The sequence below is a fragment of the Uloborus diversus genome, chromosome 5 (assembly GCF_026930045.1).
Source record: "Uloborus diversus isolate 005 chromosome 5, Udiv.v.3.1, whole genome shotgun sequence".
NCBI classification, from domain to species: Eukaryota; Metazoa; Arthropoda; class Arachnida; order Araneae; family Uloboridae; genus Uloborus; species Uloborus diversus.
Window position 1 is genome coordinate 109,616,550 of NC_072735.1, and position 23,289 is coordinate 109,639,838.

Genomic DNA, 23,289 nt, shown 5'->3' on the forward strand with positions numbered 1-23,289 from the left:
TTATTAATTGCAATAATGGTTGTTTATGTGAATTCCAGCCAAGTTTCATATGAAATCTGAGATATAACTGCCTCTTTAACTATTTTATGGAAAAAAAAAAATTCATGAGAAATTAGAAATGTAATCACATGAGGTTTCTAATTAACCAATTCAAATCCTTAATATGACACTTGAGACAGTCACTATGATACTTGAAAGTTGTTAAGAATGAAATTCGTATTTTTGTCTTTAAAGTACTTTTAAGTTTTTAATAGCAAACATTTGGATGAAATTATTTGCGATACACAGTACATTGTTTGAAAAATTATGCTGTGTAAACCTGTTGGCTTATTATGATTACATATTTAATAAATATATAACCATTGTATATGTTCATATTTCATAGTAAACTCAGAAAAATTAGAAAACGCATTTTGATCAGTTTAAAATATTTGATATCTATTAGGACTTTATTTTTAGGAATATATTTCAAAATCACCCCCTATCGATTTCGTACATTCAACACAGTACTTTAAAACTATTGAAACTGAAAAGGTCTATTTAAACATACTTGTGCTTTAATGTATACTATTTACACATCGTGTCACACAGGTACCTTTTTTAAAATCTTTCCGCATAAAATTAGTTGAAATAAATTCAATTAGACTCATCTTTAAAAATGACCTAAATCTTACATTTTCAAACATATTAACCTTTAGAACTGTCAATTTTTATTGTTAACTTTCTTTCCTGTCAACGAAAATTAACTAAATCACAACATTAATTTGATTAACAAATGATAATAATCAGAATTCTGAACGATTTTTAGTACATGTAAATGTAGTCACTTTTTTGTGATTCAGACTAAACTTAAATTGCTCTTTTATTAACAGGCAGATACCCTCACACGTTTTTTACGAAATATAGAATAAATAAATTTAATAATACTATAAAAAGAAAAATATTACTTACTCAATTTTTAAGGCATTATCTCCTGTTAGAATTTTGAATTTTCTAATTCTCATCCAAGTCTGCATGTCTGTAACGGACAGCAAACTCGACTCGAACTAAATGCTCTTTGTAAGCAAACGCCGTTCTGTCGATAGCCGCTGGCCGTAGGGTTGGGGACCATGGGATCACTTGGATGACTCATCCCAGGAATTCGCTCGCTTGAAGCAGGCCCGGTAGAAAGAGGGAAACCGACTGACTTCACGATGGCCCCGACCGTGCCCTTCCGCTTTTAAACTAAACTTCGACCCCTGTCCTTGAAAAGTCATTCTTTCGTTTCAATAGTTTATCCACAAGAATCTAATTAGAACATATCTGAATGTTTTTGCATTACCTTTAAAACTAAACATTAAAAAGCTTTTTTAATATTTTAAAAATAATTACTATCGAAAACACTTGAAGTTTGTATGTACCTAGTATACCAAAAAGTAAACGAAGCGCCTTTTTTATTCAGCAACACTTCTCTACCCTTTCATCTGAAATCGCACTGTCTCTTTTTTGGTCTGGAGGAAACACTCTAGTTCACTCTGGGCATTTTTTTCAGAAACTGAAATCAATTTTTAGCCTACTTTCCCAGTAAAAGTCAGAGAAAGAAGAAAAAGCATGAAAGAAGGCTTAATGCATCTTAAAAATATCCCGAAAAACAAAAAAAAGTCTAAAATAAATAAAATAATTAGATAAATATTGAAAAATTAAAAATTGGAAAGTAGGGTATTGAGATGGGGAAAAATGTCTGTCGGTCTGTCTGTCTGTCCCCCCCCCCCCCCAATAACTTTTGAATGAAAAGTCCGATTCGAAAAAACTTTTTTTTGTTCGAAAGATCTCGGCGAGGACACCTCATTCCCATATTTCACTTTATGATTTGAACTATTTTTTGTTCAATTTTGAACAGTTCAAAAAACTTAACATTAGCGCCTACGGGGAAATTCAAGGCAATTCCGAACTGTGAGGCGAATTTGCTTCAAACAAGCTTTGTAGCAAAAAGATTTTGATGAAAAACTTGTATATGAAATATCTTTTTGATTTGAACAATTTTCCGTTCAATTTTGAACAGTTCAAATCCCTTAACAATAGCGTCTACGGGGAAACTGATAGTCAATGTAGACTCCGCCCTTGAAGGCGGATTTACTTCAAACAAATTTTGTTCTAAATAACTCTTGACGCCAAACTTCAGACTTCGACTCCGAGAATTTAGGGGCACTTGACTCCGACTCCTGTGCAATTAATTATTAAATTAATTGCACAGGACAATTAATCGGACTCCGACTCCCCGACTTCGACTCTGACTTCGTAGTTTTGGCAAAAATTTATGCATGGAGGACAAATAACTGACTCCGATTCTTAAATATTCGACTCCGACTCCTTTATCTCAAAATGAGATTGACTCCGACTCCGCAGCTATGGTTTTAACTGTGAAATAATTATTGTTGATATGACTTGTTTTTATTTTTACGCTAAAGTTACAATTTAGGTACTCAGTTTTTGGCGAATAAACTCGAAGTCATTTATGTTTCTACATTAAGATATGCGCAGACGATTTTTTTTACTTTCTTCTATATCTAATATATAGAAGAAAGTATTGGATTCGTGAAAATTTTCAAATTTCGAATTTTGACGGATTCGAACGTTTTGAGGTGTGCTGAGTCCATTTCGACCATTTTTGGAAAATGTCTGTCTGTCTGTGTGTGTGTGTGTATGTGTGTGTGTGTGTGTGTATGTGTGTATGTGTGTGTGTATGTGTGTGTGTATGTATGTATGTGTGTGTGTATGTATGTGTGTCACGTCTGTGTGTGACCAGTTTTTTGTGGCCGCTCTACAACAAAAACTACCGCATGAAATCGAACGAAATTTAGTACACATATGTGCCTCTATGTGAACTTGTGCCCATTAGTTTTTGGCGCGAATTCCTCCAAGGGGGGTGGAGCAATGGGACGTTTTTCGAGTTACGCGGGCTTGCTATTCCTCAGGAAGTTACTGGCGGAATCAAACAAAATTTGGTCCATATGTTGGTATTAACAGGAACAGGTGCTGATTCAATTTTGGTGTCAATAACTCAAACGGGGGTTGAGCTATAGAACGTTTTTTGTCGTCAATTGTGACTGCTGTATCTCAAGAAATAATGAACGGAATGAAAGAAAAATTTATCGGCAAGTAGCCCTTAGTGGGTATAAGAACTGATTTTATTTTTGTGTCAACAGCTAAAAAGGGGGCAGCGCAATCACCCGTTCTTTTTTTCCATTTTGAGTGCCCTATCTCAAGAAGTAATGCTACGTTCTGGTTGAAATTTGGAATATATGTGAATCCATATGTAAACAGGCTTTGGTTCTATTTTGACGCCGATCGCTCCAAGAGGTGTTGATTTTTTTTTTTTTTTTTGCGAATAAAAATATTTTTATTAATGCAACAATAAGAAAGATAAATCGTAATAGATTGTCGTCTGCGTATTTCTCGTGATTTTAATTGTATGGAAATGATAGGAAATATTATCTCAATGATTTAAAATTTTTAACTGTTGCCATCTTATGTTTGTTAACAAATAAAATATTTGTAATTCATTCAAGCAAGGCTTTTAAAATAACTTTCAATTTTCGCTCTTTGCTTTGTTTTTGCAATAATTCAGACATTGGGATAGTCGTCAAGTTTTTGCATGTGTCATTTTGTTTTCGTTGGGAATATTGCTTCCTCGTCAAGCATGGGGAGGGATCAGAAAAAAAAAATATATAGAAGAAAGTTTCGTGATGGCCACAACATACTAGTTTTTTTTTGACAAAGAAAATTATTTCTTTAAGTTTAAATTTTATTGTTTTTACTTTCTTCTATATCTAATATATAGAAGAAAGTATTGGATTCGTGCAAATTTTCGAATTTCGAATTTTGACGGATTCGAACGTTTTGAGGTGTGCTGAGTCCATTTCGACCATTTTTGGAAAATGTCTGTCTGTCTGTGTGTGTGTGTGTGTATGTATGTGTGTGTGTATGTATGTATGTGTGTGTGTATGTATGTGTGTCACGTCTGTGTGTGACCAGTTTTTTGTGGCCGCTCTACAACAAAAACTACCGCATGAAATCGAATGAAATTTAGTACACATATGTGCCCCTATGTGAACTTGTGCCCATTAGTTTTTGGCGCGAATTCCTCCAAGGGGGGTGGAGCAATGGGACGTTTTTCGAGTTACGCGTGCTTGCTATTCCTCAGGAAGTTACTGGCGGAATCAAACAAAATTTGGTCCATATGTTGGTATTAACAGGAACAGGTGCTGATTCAATTTTGGTGTCAATAACTCAAACGGGGGTTGAGCTGTAGAACGTTTTTTGTCGTCAATTGTGACTGCTGTATCTCAAGAAATAATGAACGGAATGAAAGAAAAATTTATCGGCAAGTAGCCCTTAGTGGGTATAAGAACTGATTTTATTTTTGTGTCAACAGCTAAAAGGGGGGTAGCGCAATCACCCGTTCTTTTTTTCCATTTTGAGTGCCCTATCTCAAGAAGTAATGCTACGTTCTGGTTGAAATTTGGAATATATGTGAATCCATATGTAAACAGGCTTTGGTTCTATTTTGACGCCGATCGCTCCAAGAGGTGTTGATTTTTTTTTTTTTTTGCGAATAAAAATATTTTTATTAATGCAACAATTCGGAACTCCAGCGCTCGAATACGCTACCTTGCGGTGATTTATAAAACTGCGTCTGCACCTAAAACATTGCCACGTTGCGCATCACGTGTGTCTGTTGACGTAAACACAGGCAGTTTGTTCTGAGTATTTATTAACGCAATCGATGTGTCTTAGTTTGCTTTCAGCTACAGAAATTAATTCGACCCATAGTAGTATTCTCGAGAGCTTCTCAAAATAATGTTAGTTTTCCTTATTTCTTTGAAAAAAGTATTAAATGGTGGAAGCGTAAACAAGAAAACTCTGGATTAACAAAATTGGATAACGTTATACCAGGTAAAATTTTTTATTGTTTTGTATGAATTTGTAAGAATATGAGTTTTTTTTAATCTTAAATTAATTTAACTAATCATATTTTACTGCAGCATTTAGCTGGAATGGACAGTATGCAAAATATTTTCTTGAATTTATTATCGTAGAACAAAATGAAAAATGTTTAACCGAGAAAGAATTTACTTTATTCCTTTTATTCTCAGCTGAAAGGTTTCGCCAAATTTGTTTAGGGTTATAGTAGTTTTAGTATTGTGCAAGCAAAGTAGCCTTGGCGAGTTTTCGCGTTTTTAGTTAAACCATTTTTAATTTTTATCATGAGTGGAATAAAATGATAGTAAGATTACAGAATTCGATAAGTAAAAAGAAATAATGGTCAATCAACTGAAAAGAAAACTACCACCATATATAAACTGTGAGTACACATTTTATTTATTTTGTTCTGAGTGAATTTGAATAAATATCAGTTTTTCAATTCGATGAAAAAAAAACGAACTTAACAACATTGACTGGACACTTTTCTTTAACCTAATTCCACATAAATGATTTAAATAACCTTTGTTACTACAGTATCCTACTGAAATAGACAATATGCAAATAAATTTTCTTGAAAATATTTATCGCAGAACAGATTGAAAAATCCAGAAAGAACGTTAAGAATTTGAACAATAAAAAATAAAAGATCGCCAAAAATCTGTTTATAGTGTTATGGTTTTAAAATTATGTGAAAGAATAATCTATCTTGACAAGATTTCGCATATCAGGTAAATCATTTCCATGACGAATGAATTAAATGCATGATTTCTTTGGATATCCAATCATATAGTCATAGAAATAAATTATCTAGTGTTAAACGTTGCTCTTGACAGTCTGCCACGTATGTGCACTATGTGACAAAAATGTCAACAAATGCTGGAAATGTCACGAAACTGAACTTAATATGTACTAATGTATAGAAAAAACGGTACAAAATGAAAATGCCGTTCGAAGCGAACCAAAAATTTATGAATTCCGAATTCAACATCGTGAAAATGGCTGCTTCAGAACAACTTACTGTGTGTTCTGCATTAATTGTTTACTTTCGTAATACTTTTTGGTTTCTAATCTCTTTCTACGTGGGTCAGAATATCAACAAGACTTTGAAAATTAATTTAAAAAGAATAAAGCGGAAAAATCATACATACGAACAAAAATCAGAACACTTTTAGCATTTTCTTCGCTACCACATGCGTTTGTTTTAGTTTTCAATTCCGCCATTAGACAGTGACTGCAGTGCCCCCTATAGTTCGTTGGAGTTGCGAATAAGAAAGATAAATCGTAATAGATTGTCGTCTGCGTATTTCTCGTGATTTTAATTGTATGGAAATGATAGGAAATATTATCTCAATGTTTTAAAATTTTGAACTGTTGCCATCTTATGTTTGTTAACAAATAAAATATTTGTAATTCATTCAAGCAAGGCTTTTAAAATAACTTTCAATTTTCGCTCTTTGCTTTGCTTTTGCAATAATTCAGACATTGGGATAGTCGTCAAGTTTTTGCATGTATCATTTTGTTTTTGTTGGGAATATTGCTTCCTCGTCAAGCATGGGGAGGGATCAGAAAAAAAAAAAAGAAAAATATAGAAGAAAGTTTCGTGATGGCCACAACATACTAGTTTTTTTTTTTTTGTTTTTGTTTTGGTAAGTGCATTAATTCATTTAAAATAATGTTTTTGGCAACAGGGGAAAAAGAAACGATTTTTTCTTTGATACCATGTATTCATTTTAATGAGCTTATTAATTTTAATTATTATTCTTTCGTTTTGAAAGCTGTTAAAGATTTTTTTTAATGGAAAAAAGTGTATTAGCTGCTTTGTTTAAAAGTTGCTGCGATTTTATTTGGTCGTTTTTTTTGTTTTTGTTTTTTTTACGCATCTAATTTTTTTAGATGAGTGAGGAATATTTTATTCCTAGAAATCAGCTTAAAGTATTTTAAAATATGTTTGAAAAAATTTGCGATTTTAGCTATTTTTGAGATTATTGATCAGGTACTAGAAAGTAGTATGGGTATACGGGTATGTAGGCTCGTCTAGTTCTAGACAGAACTTCTTGTCTTCCTTTTCTGACTTTTACTGGGAAAGTAGGCTAAAAAGAAGAAAAAAACATGAAAGAATGCTCAATGCATCTTAAAAATATCGCAAAAAAACAAAAAAATGTCAAAAATAATTAAAATAATTAAATAAATATCGAAAAATTTAAAATTGGAAAGTAGGGCATTAAGATGGGGAAAAATGTCTGTCGGTCTGTCTGTCGGTCCGTCGGTCTATCGGTGTGTCTGTCTGTCCCCCCCCCCTAATAACTTTTGAATGAATAGTCCGATTCGAAAAAACTTTTTTTTGTTCGAAAGATCTCGGCGAGAACACCTCATTCCCATATTTTACTTTTTGATTTGAACAATTTTTTGTTCAATTTTGAACAGTTCAAAAAAACTTAACATTAGCGTCTACGGGGAAATTCAAGGCAATTCCGAACTGTGAGGCGAATTTGCTTCAAACAAACTTTTAGGAAAAAGCTTTTGATGAAAAATCTTGTATGTAAAATATCTTTTTGATTTGAACAATTTTCCGTTCAATTTTGAACAGTTCAAATCCCTTAACAATAGCGCCTACGGGGAAACTGAAAGTCAATGTATATTCTGTACTTGAAGGCGGATTTACTTCAAACAAATTTTGTTGGAAATAACTTTTGACGCAAATCTCCAGAGTTCGACTCCGAGAATTTAGGGGCACTTGACTCCGACTCCGACTCCTGTGTCCGACAATTAATCGGACTCCGACTCCTCGACTTCGTAGCTTTTGCAAAAATTTATACACTCCGATTCTTAAATATTCGACTCCGACTCCTTTATCTCAAAATGAGATTGACTTCGACTCCGACTCCGCAGCTATGGTTTTAACTGTGAAATAATTATTGTTAATATGACTTGTTTTTATTTTTACGCTAAAGTTTCAATTTAAGTACTCAGTTTTTGGCGAATAAACTCGAAGTCATTTATGTTTCTACATAAAGATGTGTGGAAAGTAGGCTCGTCTAGTTCTAGACAGAACTTCTTGTTGGCTATAGTGCAAATAAAAGGATTACGAAGCTCTCGCATGAAAATTTCTATAAATGAAATTCTAAGCTATCTTTAGTGACTTTAAGGGAATGCCTAAGGTTCGAAAACTTTGTCTGGAAATTTTTCGATATTTAAGGAGGTCCGGGAAACGAAATATGTCAATTTCCCCCCCCCCCCCTAACATTTAAAAAACTTCTCCGTCTTTTTCTGCTTAAAAAGACGCTTGAATCTTGTTTCTATTTTAGTTGGAACGAAAGATATAATTTTTTTGTTGCATTATTTTAACTAATATTTTATTTAACTTTAAAACTTCAAACGCGTTTCTCTCCATGATGCAATATTTCCCGATTATTCCCGATCTCTTGTAAGTAAAGAACTGATAAAGATAAAGTAATGAAACTCGGAGCATATCTTTTTCAAATAGTTTACTTTGATTTTTATACGGTGAATTTGAAAAAAACCATTACGTCAAAAAATATGATTTTTTTTTAAGTAAAAAAATTTTCGAAAAGTAAAATATTTTTCGATATTTTCTTCAAATATTTTCTACTTTTATTGAATTAATATTTTTTAAATCGTCAAACAAAAATTAAAACTTAGATATTTGTGCATAGTTTTTTTGAAAAAAAATTTGAAAATTGACCAAGAATATTTTGAGTTTTAGCAATTTAAAGCATCCACATTTTTTTTTTAGAAAACAATAACTAAATTTAAATAATTTTTTTAATTTATAATGTTATGATTTTGCGAATTAAACTGATGGTGAATCAGTGCAGAAAATTTCAAAACTCTAAATGGTTTAATACCATTTTTCCCCCCAGATCCCCTTAAATCTGTAATACAAAATTTCCTTCTTTGGGCTTTGATGCAAAAACCAAGAACGTCCTGACTCACTCATTTTTGGTAAGACCAATAAATAACATTAGTGTCCGATCGAAAGGCTGATATTTTCCCCACATTATTTACTACAAAGCAGATTTCTACTCTTACATTTGTGACCCGTTGTTACACCAATTGGAACATCTATATTCTCCACACCCAAAAATGAATTTTTAAAAAAGGAAAAGTTTGGACTTAACTCGTTCCTGCATCAAAATCCTCAATTGTGGACTTAGGGACTACAAAGGGACCTCATACCTGAAATACCATAAGAATCCAGGGTTGGCAACTGCTCCGCATTTTGCGGAGTTGCTGCGCAAAAATGGTGAACTCCGCGGTTCCTCAAAGAAGTTCTTTTGCTCCGCATTTCGCTGCCGAAGTTTTCTAGCTTAAATTTTACTATTTCATCATAACAAACATGCAAATATGGGAAGTTAAAGATGCTTATACTCAAAGACTGAAATTGTGTATAAAGCTGTTTTATTAATTTAGAAATAATTATTTTCATACTAGTGTTTAAAATAATTATTAAAGTTCTAAAAAAATCAGATAAGAGGTAAAAGTTAATTTTATTAATTTTTATACAAAATTCAAAACCGAAAAATTTTAAATTGCTCCTCAAATTGTGTCTCCAAGGTTGGCAACCCTGGGACTCCGTTAAGTCTAAGCCTGGCCCTGATTACAACTAATGTTGCTCAAAAAAATAAATAAATAAATAAATAAAGACAGAAAGAAAGAAATAAATAAATTGGGGAAAAAAATCTTGCCCCCCCCCCTCCCCTTCCCTGGAACTCAGGCCTAAATCCACCTATATTCAGGAACTCGCCCTTCTAAGTCGAAATTTTGTCCTGTTTCAGATTCAGTTTATTGTAGTCCAGACTTGCTTTCCCGATGCGATTCTGAGATGAAAATACTCGTACAGCGATCAATTACATTAGACTAATAAAATATATTGCCAACTGACAGCATTTAGTTGAATCTGCCGTAACCAGTGAATTCCAGGTCAGGGGCGTGTACAGAAATTTTTGAGGCCCGTCACAAATGACTTTTACGGGCCCCCTCCATTTTGTTTACCACTAGGTCCCTACTGTATATTTCACCCCTCATTTATAAAATCCCGGGCCGACTTCAGGCTCAGAACCGGGCCAACAGATGTTCCTCCCCCCCCCCAACCTTGTGCATGCCGCTGCTCATGTATCAACACCTTAAAGCATGGCCCCACACATTTATAGTAGGGCCGGGGCCGCTTTGTCTAGTGGTGCAGGCCAATTGTTGTTAATAGACGTACTAATATAAGATTTTGAAAGCTCTTTTTTCGTCCCGAGCCCCTTTTTAGGCCGCGTCGAACCCTAATTTCTCTGGCCCCCTCCCGTTTTCTCAATGTGGGAGCCATGGACCCCAGAGTTCTAAAAACTAAAGAGAAAGTTGATAAAGAGAGGAAAGCATTCGCACCTTTGGACTTCGGCTATTTACTTTGGCCCCTGGGGGGGGGGGGTGCTAAGGATGGTAGAAAAATAAACCTGCTTCTAAACACTTTCTTCCCATAGAGTGAACAAATTTCATTTTTTTCTGTATTACGCTTTAAAAAATGTTAGATGTGAATTAAATGTATTAAGTTCAATAAAAAAAACTGCTTAAAGTGGCTCACTCGGCGGTTGGCCCAGTCGGGGATCCCCGACAAGCCGACTTGACCAGTCCGCCCCTGTATGTATGTATGTGTATATATATATATATGCAACTCCTCCTCAAAAAATGATATTTCAGCAGAATCTCTAAACGTATTTTTAAAATAGCTTTTTCCAAATTTGTTTTAAAAAAAAGAACTGTTATTGAAGCAATTAATTTCGTTAAATAACAACAAAACCTTAATTTTGAGATGCGCATTTCAATTAGATATCTAAGGACACCAATGGCTTTATCACTTTCCTGTTTTGGAGGGATCATAACCTGAAGCGGGGCGGGTGCCCTAAGTGCAAAATTCAAGCACAAATAGGCGTCTGGGGACGAGTCTCGCGAAATATAATCCTTAAAAACGCAGCTTTAGGCTATTTTTGGTCGTTTAAAGAGAGGAGGGCGCTGGAGGTGATCATTATCCTTTTGGAATCTTATGTCTAGTCGAACTTAAGGTTATGGTTTTCTTATGAAATTCACAATAACTAAAAACGTTGATAGCCGGTTCCTTTATTTTTTCAGAAAAGGAATGATTTTTTGCAACTCTTGGTGGATACCGCGGATGAAGTAGAGGAACTAGAGAAACAAGAAGTTGAGAAGGAAAATTTGACTGAAAATTACGGTAAAGACGATACAAGTCACCAAGTGTTTAAGGGTGTCAGTAAGAAATGTACGTATGATTTAATTAAAGTTCAAATTTAAGAACTGCTAAGTAGCGGAGAAGGACTGCAAGTTAAACAAATCATAATCAAAATATTAGAAAAGAGATTATCTGCTATAGTCAAAATAGTCGCCAGACTTGGCAAAAACTTTGATTGCATGGTTCTTTAATAGTACGTGGCTTTGCACACTTGATTTTATTATAAATGGTTGAATTATTTAAAAAACTGACTAATTTCATAATTAAATTACAAAAAGGTGTAAATGAAAAGCAATGAAAATGAACACAGTTATTTTTAAAGAACGGGCACTAATACTGTCCAACCACGAATTGCATGGAATTTTCAAACGTCCAGATAAGACGAATCTATGTGAATAAGGAGGAAAGTAAAAATTTGATGCACGTATTCCGCTCATTTAAATGAGACTCTGCTTCTGCAAAAGCTGACAACGGTAAAAAATAATAGATTCGTCCATTTCCGGTTGTAAAACAGATGTTTGTCTTTCCATACAATCCGTAGTCAGATAGTACACACTTTTTTCGTATCGTTATTTTCATTTATTCATCGTTTTATTTTACAATTGAGATTAAGCAGAGTCACAATCAATTGAGCGGAACACGCGCATCAACATTTTACTTTCCCTCCTCATTCAGATTTTCTCGTCCTAACTGGATGTTTGCTAATTCCATATAATTCGTGTGTGTGTGTGGTCAGATTGTACTTTTTCATTCACATATTTAAAGAGTTAATAAACACCTGATAAGATCCCACGCTTCATATAATCGTAATGGTTTCAATTTTAATGACTTTTTAATGAAGATTGTCATAATTTTCGACTCCACATAAAACTGATCGCAGTTACAGTCTGTCAACGGATTATTTGGAGTTAACAAATGTCCAGTTACGACGAGTCTAGCTGAACCTCAATGATCTGAATGAAGGGGAAAATTTAATTTTGATGCACGTATTCCGCTGATTTTAATGTGACTTTGCTAATTTAGAGGACAACATACATAAGCAAAAGCTGGCATCCCTGATGAGGAATAGATGCGTCCATTTCCGCCTGTGAACCGGATGTTTGCCTTTCCATCTATAATCGGTGGTCAGCCTGTAACTGTGTGACCATATTTTAGTCCTTTTTACAAAAAATGGAGTCAAACGCATCAGAAAAAAAAGCATTTAAAGTTTTGAATATACATTCGCGACAATAAAATATAGGAACGTGAGAACACTAAGGATGAAGCTATTAAGGAACATTTATAGCACTCTAAGGATATTTTATAGATTTGGGTGGTTAAGAATGTTTACGATGCATCCATAACCTCTTAATGTATGCACAACAATTGTATTTTAGAGAGAAACTCACATAATTATTGTTATGCATTGCAGCCCTCTCTTACGATGAGTTAACAGCAAACTGTGTCATATTCTTCTTGGCTGGGTATGATACCACAGCCTCTACCTTGTCCTTTGCTAGCTATCTATTGGCTCTTAACCCAGATGTTCAAGAAAAACTTATTGCTGAGGTAGATGAAGCACTAAAAGCATCAAATGTAAGTAATTTGGCAACTTTATTATTAAGTCAACTGATGGTCAGCGTTGCCTTACACCCTTTTAATAAAAAGTGATTCATTTATAGTTTATTAAACTAATTTCATTAAAATAATGACTTTACGTATAAACGCTATTTTAGGGCGAAATTACATACGAATCTATTCAGGGGCTCAAATGCTTGGACAACGTTATTTCTGAAACTTTGAGACTGTATCCGCCTGTTAGCAGGTAATGTATATGTTCTGTTAAATTATTTTTTTTTCCTTTATAAGACGTTTTAAAATTAAAAACAATGCAAAATCCCGAGCAAAAATATTCCGATTGTTATTTTCTTGTAAGTTTAGAACTTTGGAAGAACTTTTATATGTTTTGTCTAAAATAATTATTACGTGACTTTTTGGAATAAAATAAACCAAATATAAATATTTCCTCGGGATGAAGAAGGGCAAAAACATTTTTTTTTTTGACTACAGTTTTTTTGCGAATAAAATATTTCAATTTTTTGCGTAGGGAAATGAAAACAAACCGAATGCTTTTTTATCAAGTAAAAATCAGGCATTCATTTTATAAAAGTGTTCAAAACATACTTTTCATGCAAGAAAGAAAGAAACAGCAGCAAAACCACTAGCAACAGTGGTAATAATGTTTGTTATAATTATAATCTCTATACATTAAAAAAGTTAAGTCAATGAATGTGTGCAATTGTGTCTGGCCAACAGACCCAATAGCAGTTACAGCTTTGAAATTCGGTATAAAAACTACTTTAAACTCTGGGAGTTGGCATCTCGGAGCATTTTTTTTTTAAATTTTGAGCTAGTTCTTTCGTAATTAATACTTCAAGTTAAAAGTTGCACATAAACTGCGTAATACAGAAGTGAAAGAGTTTCAACCCACTTTCACGTTCTTTGTCATTCAAGAGAGCCTTTTTTCTTTTCTGTTTATAGTAAATAAAAGTAAGATTACAAAGAAATTCTGGAAGGAAACCTGTGGCAGGCCTGCGTCCAAGAGCCCCAATAGCACCTACAGCCTTGAAATTTTGTACAAAATTACTTGGAGGCCCGGGGGTGTGCACTTGAGATTTTATTTTTTTAAAATTCAAATTAGCTTTTTTGTAATTAATTTTTTAAGTTCAAAATTCGCGTAAATTTCCTATTATTGCCTATTCAAGGGGTGAAAAATACTTGCATATATTAATATTATATATCGTTGGAAAGGGTAGAATTTTCCGTGTTCTACGCAATTTGTTTCAATGCTCTAACTTAAATACGGCGGGAGTTATTTGCGTTTTTAGCTCGAACTCTTTTAGACTTAGCTAAAATCTAGGCAGTACTGTTTTCATTAAATCTATAAGTAAAATTGAAGGAATTGTCCCACAATTTTCTTTTTGACACCACTGGATAGAACGTTTCTTTTTTTTACTCCAGATCTAACTCGACCTGTGCTGGAAAACCTAAACTTCTATCTCCAAAGAAAAAAAGTTATAAGTCGTTACAAATCATTTTCAAATAACCTCATCTCCATTAAAATTATTGATGTTTTATATGGCGTTGCCATAGTTACGTCTTTTCGATTCGCACGTTTCTTCTTTCTTATTCACAAACTTAAAAGGATTCGATTTTAACGGAGAATCTCAGGCTCAACTCAATTCAAGCCCTGAGCTAAAGAGCAAAATATTACTAGAGATCACGAATATGAAAGCGACTTTTCAAACGTGCCGCAGTTTTGCAATGCTCAGGAGCCTCTTAGCCCTTACGGCTTTGGAAGTTGTTAAAAGGTATTTTGAAACCCGAGGAAGGGGTGCTTTTTGATCCAAAAGGAACTCATAATGCGTTTTTAATCTGTTTCATTTAATTGACGATTTAAATCTTTGCGAATCAAATAAGATTGCGAATCAATCTTTGGGGGTTGGTGAGCGGTAACGAGCAGGGGGCAGAGCAAAATATGAAGGTTTTTTTTTTTAATTAATTAGAACACGATGTATTAGTGTTTCAAATTTAGCGAAAATCCTAGGCTAAACTAAACAAACTAAATTCAAGCACGGAGATAAAGAACAAAATTATTGAAAACCAGGATTTTGGAAACTGCTTTTCAAACTTACGAAATGACCGTACTGCAATGATCAGCAGCTCCATTAGCTTATAGCTGTGAAATTTGGTGCAAATATTTTGGACTCCGAGCAAAGGGTGTTGCATACTTCAAAGCGTTTTTTTTTTAAATTTTTTTTAAAGTTAAATAAAAGTTCTTTCTTTCTTCAACTGAGAACATTATTTTATATTGTTCCAATAATAATCAGCTCTTTAATTATACCCTATTTGCTACGAGAGGGGGAAGGAGATTTTCATCTTGCTCTTTGTATTTTAATCAGATCCTTCCCAGCAGATGGGACCTTCTAATCAATTAAAATTGCGAAACGATCAGCGGGGGTGGTAAGGTCAGTGAGTGGGGGGGGGGGGCGAACCCACCTTGTAGTAATTAAATTTTAGAAAATAAGAAAGCAAAAGTAAAAATAAGTAGTAAAATACGCATTAAACATAGCGAAAACGTTCCTGAAGCAAAACGTGGTTAGGACCGATATTTGTTAAAGTTATGAATGAGTAAATGTTCGAATACAAACGGACCGTATTGATATAAATTTTCTGAGCTTTGGCAGTAAAATTTTGCATAGAATATATTCAAAAAGAAAAAGATTAAGCATATTGTAAGCAAGAGAGCGATCGAACATAAATCTGAACTGATACCATTTTGATTAAAAAAAAAATATTTGGATTTACCACAAAGCAATTCATGAAACAATATGCATGAGAAAATGCTGATTAAAAATATCCAAAACGAGAAAGGTTTTTATTTCTAAAACATTTATTTAAAAGTGAGTTTAAATAACCAAGAAAGCAATGAATTAATTTACGACAGTTTGGTTAAGATTAAAACTGAAACAGTTATTTTATGCTAAATTAGTATACTTATCTTTTAAAAAGGAAATCCAAAGTAAATCGCCGTCTTTATACTACAATATCATTAAGATTAATTTTATCAAGAAAAATATTCAAAATATCTATATATATATATAAATGGATGTATGTTTGTGGGTGTGTGGGTATGTTCCTTATACAAATCCACAGTTTTCGTCGGATTTCTTCCAAATTTGGCACAAAGGTAAATTGTTGCTCAGGAATTCATATCAGCGTGTTTTTGGAATTTTAACAACACCCAAAGAGGTCTAATTTCATATTTTGGGTCATAAAATTGCTCTTTTCTGCACGAACTAATTTTTGTATAGTTATGAATTTAGTCTAAATGAAAAGCCCGTAAAAAACTGCCCTAGCTGAAGTTTCTTCAAAGATTGACTTTAATCGTTAAATTTGTGAACCTTGGTTCAAAGCAAATGAAAACGGTTATCAACATATAACCACCAGGAGCTATTTTAAATGCAATCAATACAAAACGTATCCTAAACGATGGCAGTCAATGCCGTTTAGCAATGAGCGTTGAAGCATGTTTGGCGACAAAGCAGTAGATATAATAAATGATGCTGAACATCGTTTCTTAAACTGCGACCTACGAGGCCCCAGGGGTCCGTTGATGCTACTCATAGTGCTACTTTATTTGAATGCTACCTTTTAATTATAATTTTTAAATATTGTTTAATTATAAAATCCACAACAGTAAGGCTTCGTGTAATTTTTAATCAGTGTTTATCCCGTTAATAACAGGAAAATACAAACATGAGTAAGGTAATAGTATTTCATTCAATATTGATGTACAATCTCACATCTATTTCAGCCTTGCAACAGAAATTTTTTATTTAATGTTCAATGATCCTTATCAAACCAATTTGCAATTCGTAAATTTTTTTTATACTACTGCTTGATTTACGTCGAATCTTTAAATAATTCGGTTCAACTATATCGGTATTTGTGAACCTTGGTTCAAAGCAAATGAAAATAGTTAACAACATATATTACCATCAGGAGATATTTTAAATGCAATCAACACAAAATGTATCCTCAACAATGGCTGTTAATGTCGATTAGCGACAAACGTATAGCATGTTTGGCAAGAAAGTCGAACGAAAAAGAAATGCTGTCTTTCAGTAGTTCTTAAATTGCACCCTGCAAAGACACAGGGATGCATTGAAATCACCATCGGTGTTTCTTCTTCAATTTGCTTTCGCATTTCGCTAATAAGTTTTCAAGAAATAATACCGTTACAGTAAACGAAATTTTGATCTGTATTTTCTATACATAAACAGCACAGAAAATACCAAAATGAGATAGATATTATCGAAGTACAATCTTCAACAGTTTTACAATTAGAATACTAAATTTATATTAAAACGACATCATTGCATCGGAAATATAATTTAGTATTGTATTATCCTTAAACAAATCAATATGTATATGTTATTTATACTATTCCATGATTTACCTAATTCAGTTCACCTAAGTTTCACAGAAACCTCTCCAGGTTATCAGAGACCAGGGGTAAAATTACTAATATAGCTAATGAATTGCAAAATAATAATTTTTGTGCATAGTAGCGTAGATTGAATTTATCTTTCAAGGGGGAGGAAGATAGTCATGGGGTTCATTACATGTACTGTGCACCTTTAGACTCGAAATCACACGAAAATTTAGTACGGCGGAATTCATAGTTTTAGAAAGGTAAAAGTTTAAAGTTTGAAAAATGTAAAGAAATATTAATTTACATTTAAACTTTTAAAATGCATAAAATGTCTCCATTTTTTACGTAAACAAATTTCTTAATCATTTAAAATTTTATATTACTTTAACGCTCAAAGCAATAGTACACCTGAAGGAGCACCTTCGCTGACTAGCAATAATTTTAAACCAGTCAGCGGGTATGAGGCAATTTTTGACACGAAGAGATTGCTACTGAAATGGGAATAATGAAATATTACGCCACATTATAAAGTATTTTTCGTTTTAGTCTTCATCGTGAAATTAGTTGAGCAAAACTCCAGTTACAAGACTCTCAGTTCGATTACTTTTATTGTAAACAATCGAAAAATACTACTGTTTGTAACTACCATTAAGTAATTCAACCGTCATTGAAAAAGCTCATTGAAATGCTGTAAGATAAAAATGGATACATATCAGTGTTATAGAAGCAACTCTGTTCACAGTGGAGGAATAAGGTGAAACAATTTGTATCTCACGTATATCCGCTAATCGCAATACATCATTCTTTGAACTTCAAGAAATTAAAATCTCCAGTGAGACTTAAATTCTGTATCACGATCAATAAGTCAGAAGGGCAGGCGATTAAGTACTTTAAATGCATGTGAAATTTACCTACTTCCAATATAGATAATTTTATGTTGCATGCTTAAGGTTGGGTTCATTCAAAAATGTATTTCATTTTGCTGCTGGAAGGGGGACTAAGAATTGTATTTAGGAGCAAGATTTGAGTTAAATTTAAGAATTAGAAAATTTTGATTAATTTAACTTTTTAGTACTTGGATTACGTTTCTAAACGTGGAAATACATTTCCTTCGTTTTGAAGCTGCGGATATGGGGAACAAAATGTGCAACAAGCTTTTGTAGAACATAAACAAAAGAATTGTCTATTATACAGTTGTAAGTAGAAACAAGAAGGTTTTTTTTCTTTCTTTTAATTTCTTGACCTGCAAATAATTAAAAAAAAAAATAAATAAATAAAAAAAAAAACGACGCGGATAGTGACCAAAAATGTGCACGTCTATTTCTTTTTCTATAAGGCAGTTAAATTGACGGGTTTTTTCCATAAGTTCGCGTCCACGTACTCCATTTTCAATGCTTTATGTATCTTAAAATAATAACTGTAACTGTTTCTATGGCAACTATTATTCAGTGGAACCATTCCTACCCCTAATGACGACTGTGCCTCTCTGCAAATTAAAATTTCGATATTCTCAAAGGAATACTTCAGAGCAGCAAACTTAAATAAGTGATCTTACTACCTGCATCAGTTTGAGTTATCATGTACAACATTTACGGCAAGTGTGAGGTTTTAAAAATTTGAAATAAAATTTTAATCTAGACAAATTTTGAATCGTTGCAAGACACCAATATTAATATATAACTGTCATTTTTACCTACGAAAATGGAAATTTGACATAAATATAGGAAATAAAATGTAGTTGGCGTACGTCTTTTTATGCAATTTACACTTATCTAATATTACTCCACGGCATGCTACTAAATCGCCACGGAAAGGGCAAACAGACACATTTTGTGAAGTTATTTATACTAAGTGAACGTTTTCTACGGAATGTACTTACATTCCTGAACACTTACAAAAAATTATAAAATGAGTCTACCTAACACGTGAAACCTTTGAAGTAAAAACACCGCCAGTTATCCGTAAAACGAAATGTTAACGGCTATTAATAACAAAGACCGAATTCCTTATTTTCTGAATAGTAGACTATCTGTTTAGCTTTTGTGCCATTGAGGATGATTTTCATATCTGAAAATATTGTAACGGTGGCACATTTTGCATATATTTGTAACTGATAAAAGCCATTGAATTTATTCACGACTCTTTCTAGGAAAACACCCGAAGATTTTTTTTTCCAGAATAAAATGTATGTGAAGAGTACTATAGCATGCTTTAATGTCTTGAGGTATACAAAACCGTCAAAGGCAGCACAACGGTTTTCGTATTCGAAGCACCACGCAAAAGGTACAACGTGCCAGTGGACACGGCAGAACCAAAGAATATCGTTGACAGAACCCCGATAACAAGTCTCATGCTTTTTCGTTTTTACTTGATGCTATTTTTCCTGCAAATGCTCAACTTTTTGTGCTATTTACAGTCTTTTGAAAATTTGAGCCTAGAGTGGTGTGAATGCAATTTTTTACTCTCATTTAGATAGAATTCATCCATTTAATTATCTAAATGATATGTTGCATTGAGAAGCACCCGGGCAACGCCGGGTAATAAGCTAGATATAAATATAAGTGAAGAAATAAAATGTTCTTTTACTGGACAAAAACCATACATTTTTATAAATAGATGTTTCTAATAAATAAACAAATATAACGTGCAAAAAAGAAAATGTTTTGCAAATTGTTCTTTTTTAACGTTGTTGCTTATAATTCTTTAAAATCAAGATTTGTGTTCAACAATAACAGCAAAGATACGTAGAAAAACTTAAAATGAATTCTTGGTGCACTGTAAAAAAAAAAAAAAGTGCAAGATTACCAGTATTAATGGGTATAACGTTACACGAATTCTGAAGTGTGTAGTATCATTGCTTTAAAAACTTAAATTTTTAGAAGAACCTTGCACAATGATTTCAGTAGAATTCAAAAGGCACGTGTAAAGATCAGAATCAGCGCAGAGCAGGTAAACTCTTATTAGCGAAATGAAAACCGGCCTTGGTGACCGAGCCGTAAAAAGCTCTTACTTTGCGACCTGTCTTCTGAGACTCGCATTGTGTGTTCGAACACCACTCAGGTTATTTACTCTCTTAGTGCTATAAAAAAAAGTCTTGTTTGTATATTAAAATAAATAAATTTTTGGCGTATATTAGTTGTGAAAAAGGATGAACTTAAAAAAATATAGAATAAACGAATCATTAAAAGCCAGAGCTGCAAAGGATGATTTGTTTTACATACCGTTATAACGAAATTTCAAGTATTGTAACCTACTAATTTATTTTTGTACTTTCAATTTAAAATGTATAGTAAGAAATTATTACTTGATCATAGATTATTTAAACCCTCGAATAGTTAACTTGACGTATTAGTCTACTTACAGTTAAAAATGAATACCCGTTCAAGAAAGTTTTTCAGATGAAAGCTTAATTTTTGCGAATGTGCAACCTTTCAAGCAATTTCTCTGTAAGCATACAGAAGATTCTGGTGTAACCTTACGCAGAAATGAGTGAGACGTTACTCTATAGTTATATACCATGGTGTAACCTTCCACAAGCCGTGTGTAACTTTACACCAGTTATATCAGTTAAGTTACTCCAGTGCAGTGGACGTAGCTAAGCTACCACCGATTTTATGGAGTTAGGTTACACAAAATTTTTTAGTGTTTTACACCTAAGTATAAACTGAACTTCTGTTACTTATATACAGGTTAGAAAGACTTGCAGAACAAGACTACGTTCTAGGAGATACGGGAATTACCATACCAAAGGATATGATTGTTACGATTCCAACGTGCGCCATGCACAAGGATCCGAAGCTTTTCCCCAATCCTGAAAAATTTGATCCTGATAGGTATGTTCAAATACTTTGGATTGTGAGCTGTTGAGTTTAAAATTTTCGAAAATGTAATGAAATTTTATGCGTATTGTGTCGTAAACTTGAAAAAGAAAAAAAAAAAAAAAAATAAAAGAAATTAATTTATTTTAAAACACTTCGTAGTTTACCAGTATATTTCGGGTATTGCCTGTGAGTATTATGCTGGCACCAGATCCATAATTTTAACTTTTTCTAAGGAGTGGTGGGGCGAAAGGTACATTGTTAATGTATATTATAGGCCTATGCCAAGCATTCGCTACCGCGTTAAATGCGAGAAAATCGTAATTTCGGCGAAAAAGACTCTGGTTTGGCATAAGTATAGGCAAACAAAATATTCTCAGAAATTTCCATAAAAAAATGTTCTTTTATCAATCCTCAAAGTAGTAAGAAATTCTGTAAAGAAAAAAAAATAATTAAAACACCAAATTGGGAACTCAATGTCTTATGCATTGTTATGCATTGTTGTTGCTTTTGTCGGATGTCTTTTCATCCATAAGCTCATTATTTTTTGCATTGACAAAGGCGTTCCTTGTAACGCCGAAACACGTGTCTGCTGTAATTTGCAAATTTGTGCTTCATCTAACGTTGTTTTGTCTTACTTTATTCTTATTGGTGTTTATTAAATTTAAGTGTATGCTGCATATTTAAAATATAAGCACTTGCACTGCACATATTTTATAAAATTACTAGTTGCGTGCCCGGCGTTGCACGGGCTACTTAAAAAATGAAGGAGATGTCCAATTGATGTTTTTGTATTACTCTGACATCAGTTTCTAAAGCGCTAAAGAGTAAATAAATACACGTAATGCAAGGTTTGCAAAACACCAGTAGAGCATATTTTTGGCAAAAATCTCTTTAACGTTAATCATAGTTATCAATGATACAAGTTATGAGTATTTTCAATTAGCACAAAAGATGAAAATGTATGCATTATCAACTATAATCTGTGCTCACGTTAAAATGAATTACATCTGATAGACTATATCTGAAATATTTATGTGCAATTACAATCAGCCTTTTACATAAAATGACACACACTTTTTGGTTGATAACGTGATACTAAAGCACCAAGACTAAATAACTACCAATAAGCATTAATTTAATACCAAGTCATCAGATTCCAATTTAGCTTTAGTTAAAATCCTTAGAAACATTTTTTTTTTTGTTCAAATCAGTTTCACAAAAAAATCCAAACAATCTTAATTTTAACGATATAAACTGTATTTTAAAAATAGAAACAGGAAGGAAAAAGAGAGTTATTACAATTCGAAAATTCACCCATGTGACGGGAAAAAGTCCAACAAAATAAACATAATTAGTCGCTCATCCTAAGTGTACCAAAATATGAGGTCGGTGAATGATAAACTTACACTACAATCAATAAACATAGCTAAAGAAACAACTTTCATATGCTGAAAAGAGTTAAGAACGTTGAATGTAAAAAACAAAAAAAGGACAAACGATAAAATAAAAGGTTGTCCGAATAGGGCAACCAATTTTAAACTAATTTAAAATGAAATTCTAAATGGAAACGTTGTTTTAAGATTTGGACAGCAGTCAAAAAAATCTCTTTTAAAACAATTAGTAGAATTTTACTCGCTCACGCATATGCAAAATGGCAACAGGAAAGAAATAAAAATTCCTGAATAGCGTTATGTTAATTAACGTTTTAATTAATATCTCCGCTAATTAAAGTCGCACAATTACGAGATTGGTCCTATTGTTTTCTTTGGAAAATTCCGAATTGATCGGTATCTCGTTTGACTCTCGATTCGCAGCGGTTCTCAAGAAGATCGATCTTCAGACAGACAGACAGACAGACGGACGCGAACAGATTTTAATATTATAGTGGATTACTTTATTCTTCCAATTGAGGCAGTGAGAAGCAAAGGGATTTAAGTGGACATTTTCAAATTTTGAGTAAAATGCGTATAAAGATAACGTCCTAGGTAAGCTTTCATTGATTTTTTTTGTAAATCACTATGTACAGCAGCACCTTCCAGGGCTACTAGAACTATATCATGCCCCAAGACGGAGGAGAAGTTCACCTACCATTTGTGATTGTTGTCTCCAAATTTTTAATTTTGCCACTTACATCCCTTTGTTTCTCACTGCCTCAATTGAAGGTTTCTAAAAATAATTTTAAAATTCACTGTTAAAATCTTTTAAAATAAAATCTTTGGCGAAAACTTTCGGAATTTGGCTAAATTTGACTAATTTGTTGGCTAGCTATTTGGAAT

At 33.1% G+C, this 23,289-nt stretch overlaps 1 protein-coding gene across 1 annotated transcript in view; it reads left to right on the forward strand.

The window, feature by feature from the left end:
* LOC129223073 (cytochrome P450 3A2-like) overlaps window positions 1–23,289 on the forward strand; it is an 82,509-nt gene that overhangs the window by 53,491 nt on the left and 5,729 nt on the right. Inside the window, exons 8-11 of the mRNA XM_054857639.1 lie at window positions 11,098–11,245; window positions 12,627–12,790; window positions 12,931–13,019; window positions 20,882–21,025. Of these exons, the coding sequence (XP_054713614.1) occupies window positions 11,098–11,245; window positions 12,627–12,790; window positions 12,931–13,019; window positions 20,882–21,025 (545 nt within the window). The remainder of the gene's footprint in view (window positions 1–11,097; window positions 11,246–12,626; window positions 12,791–12,930; window positions 13,020–20,881; window positions 21,026–23,289) is intronic.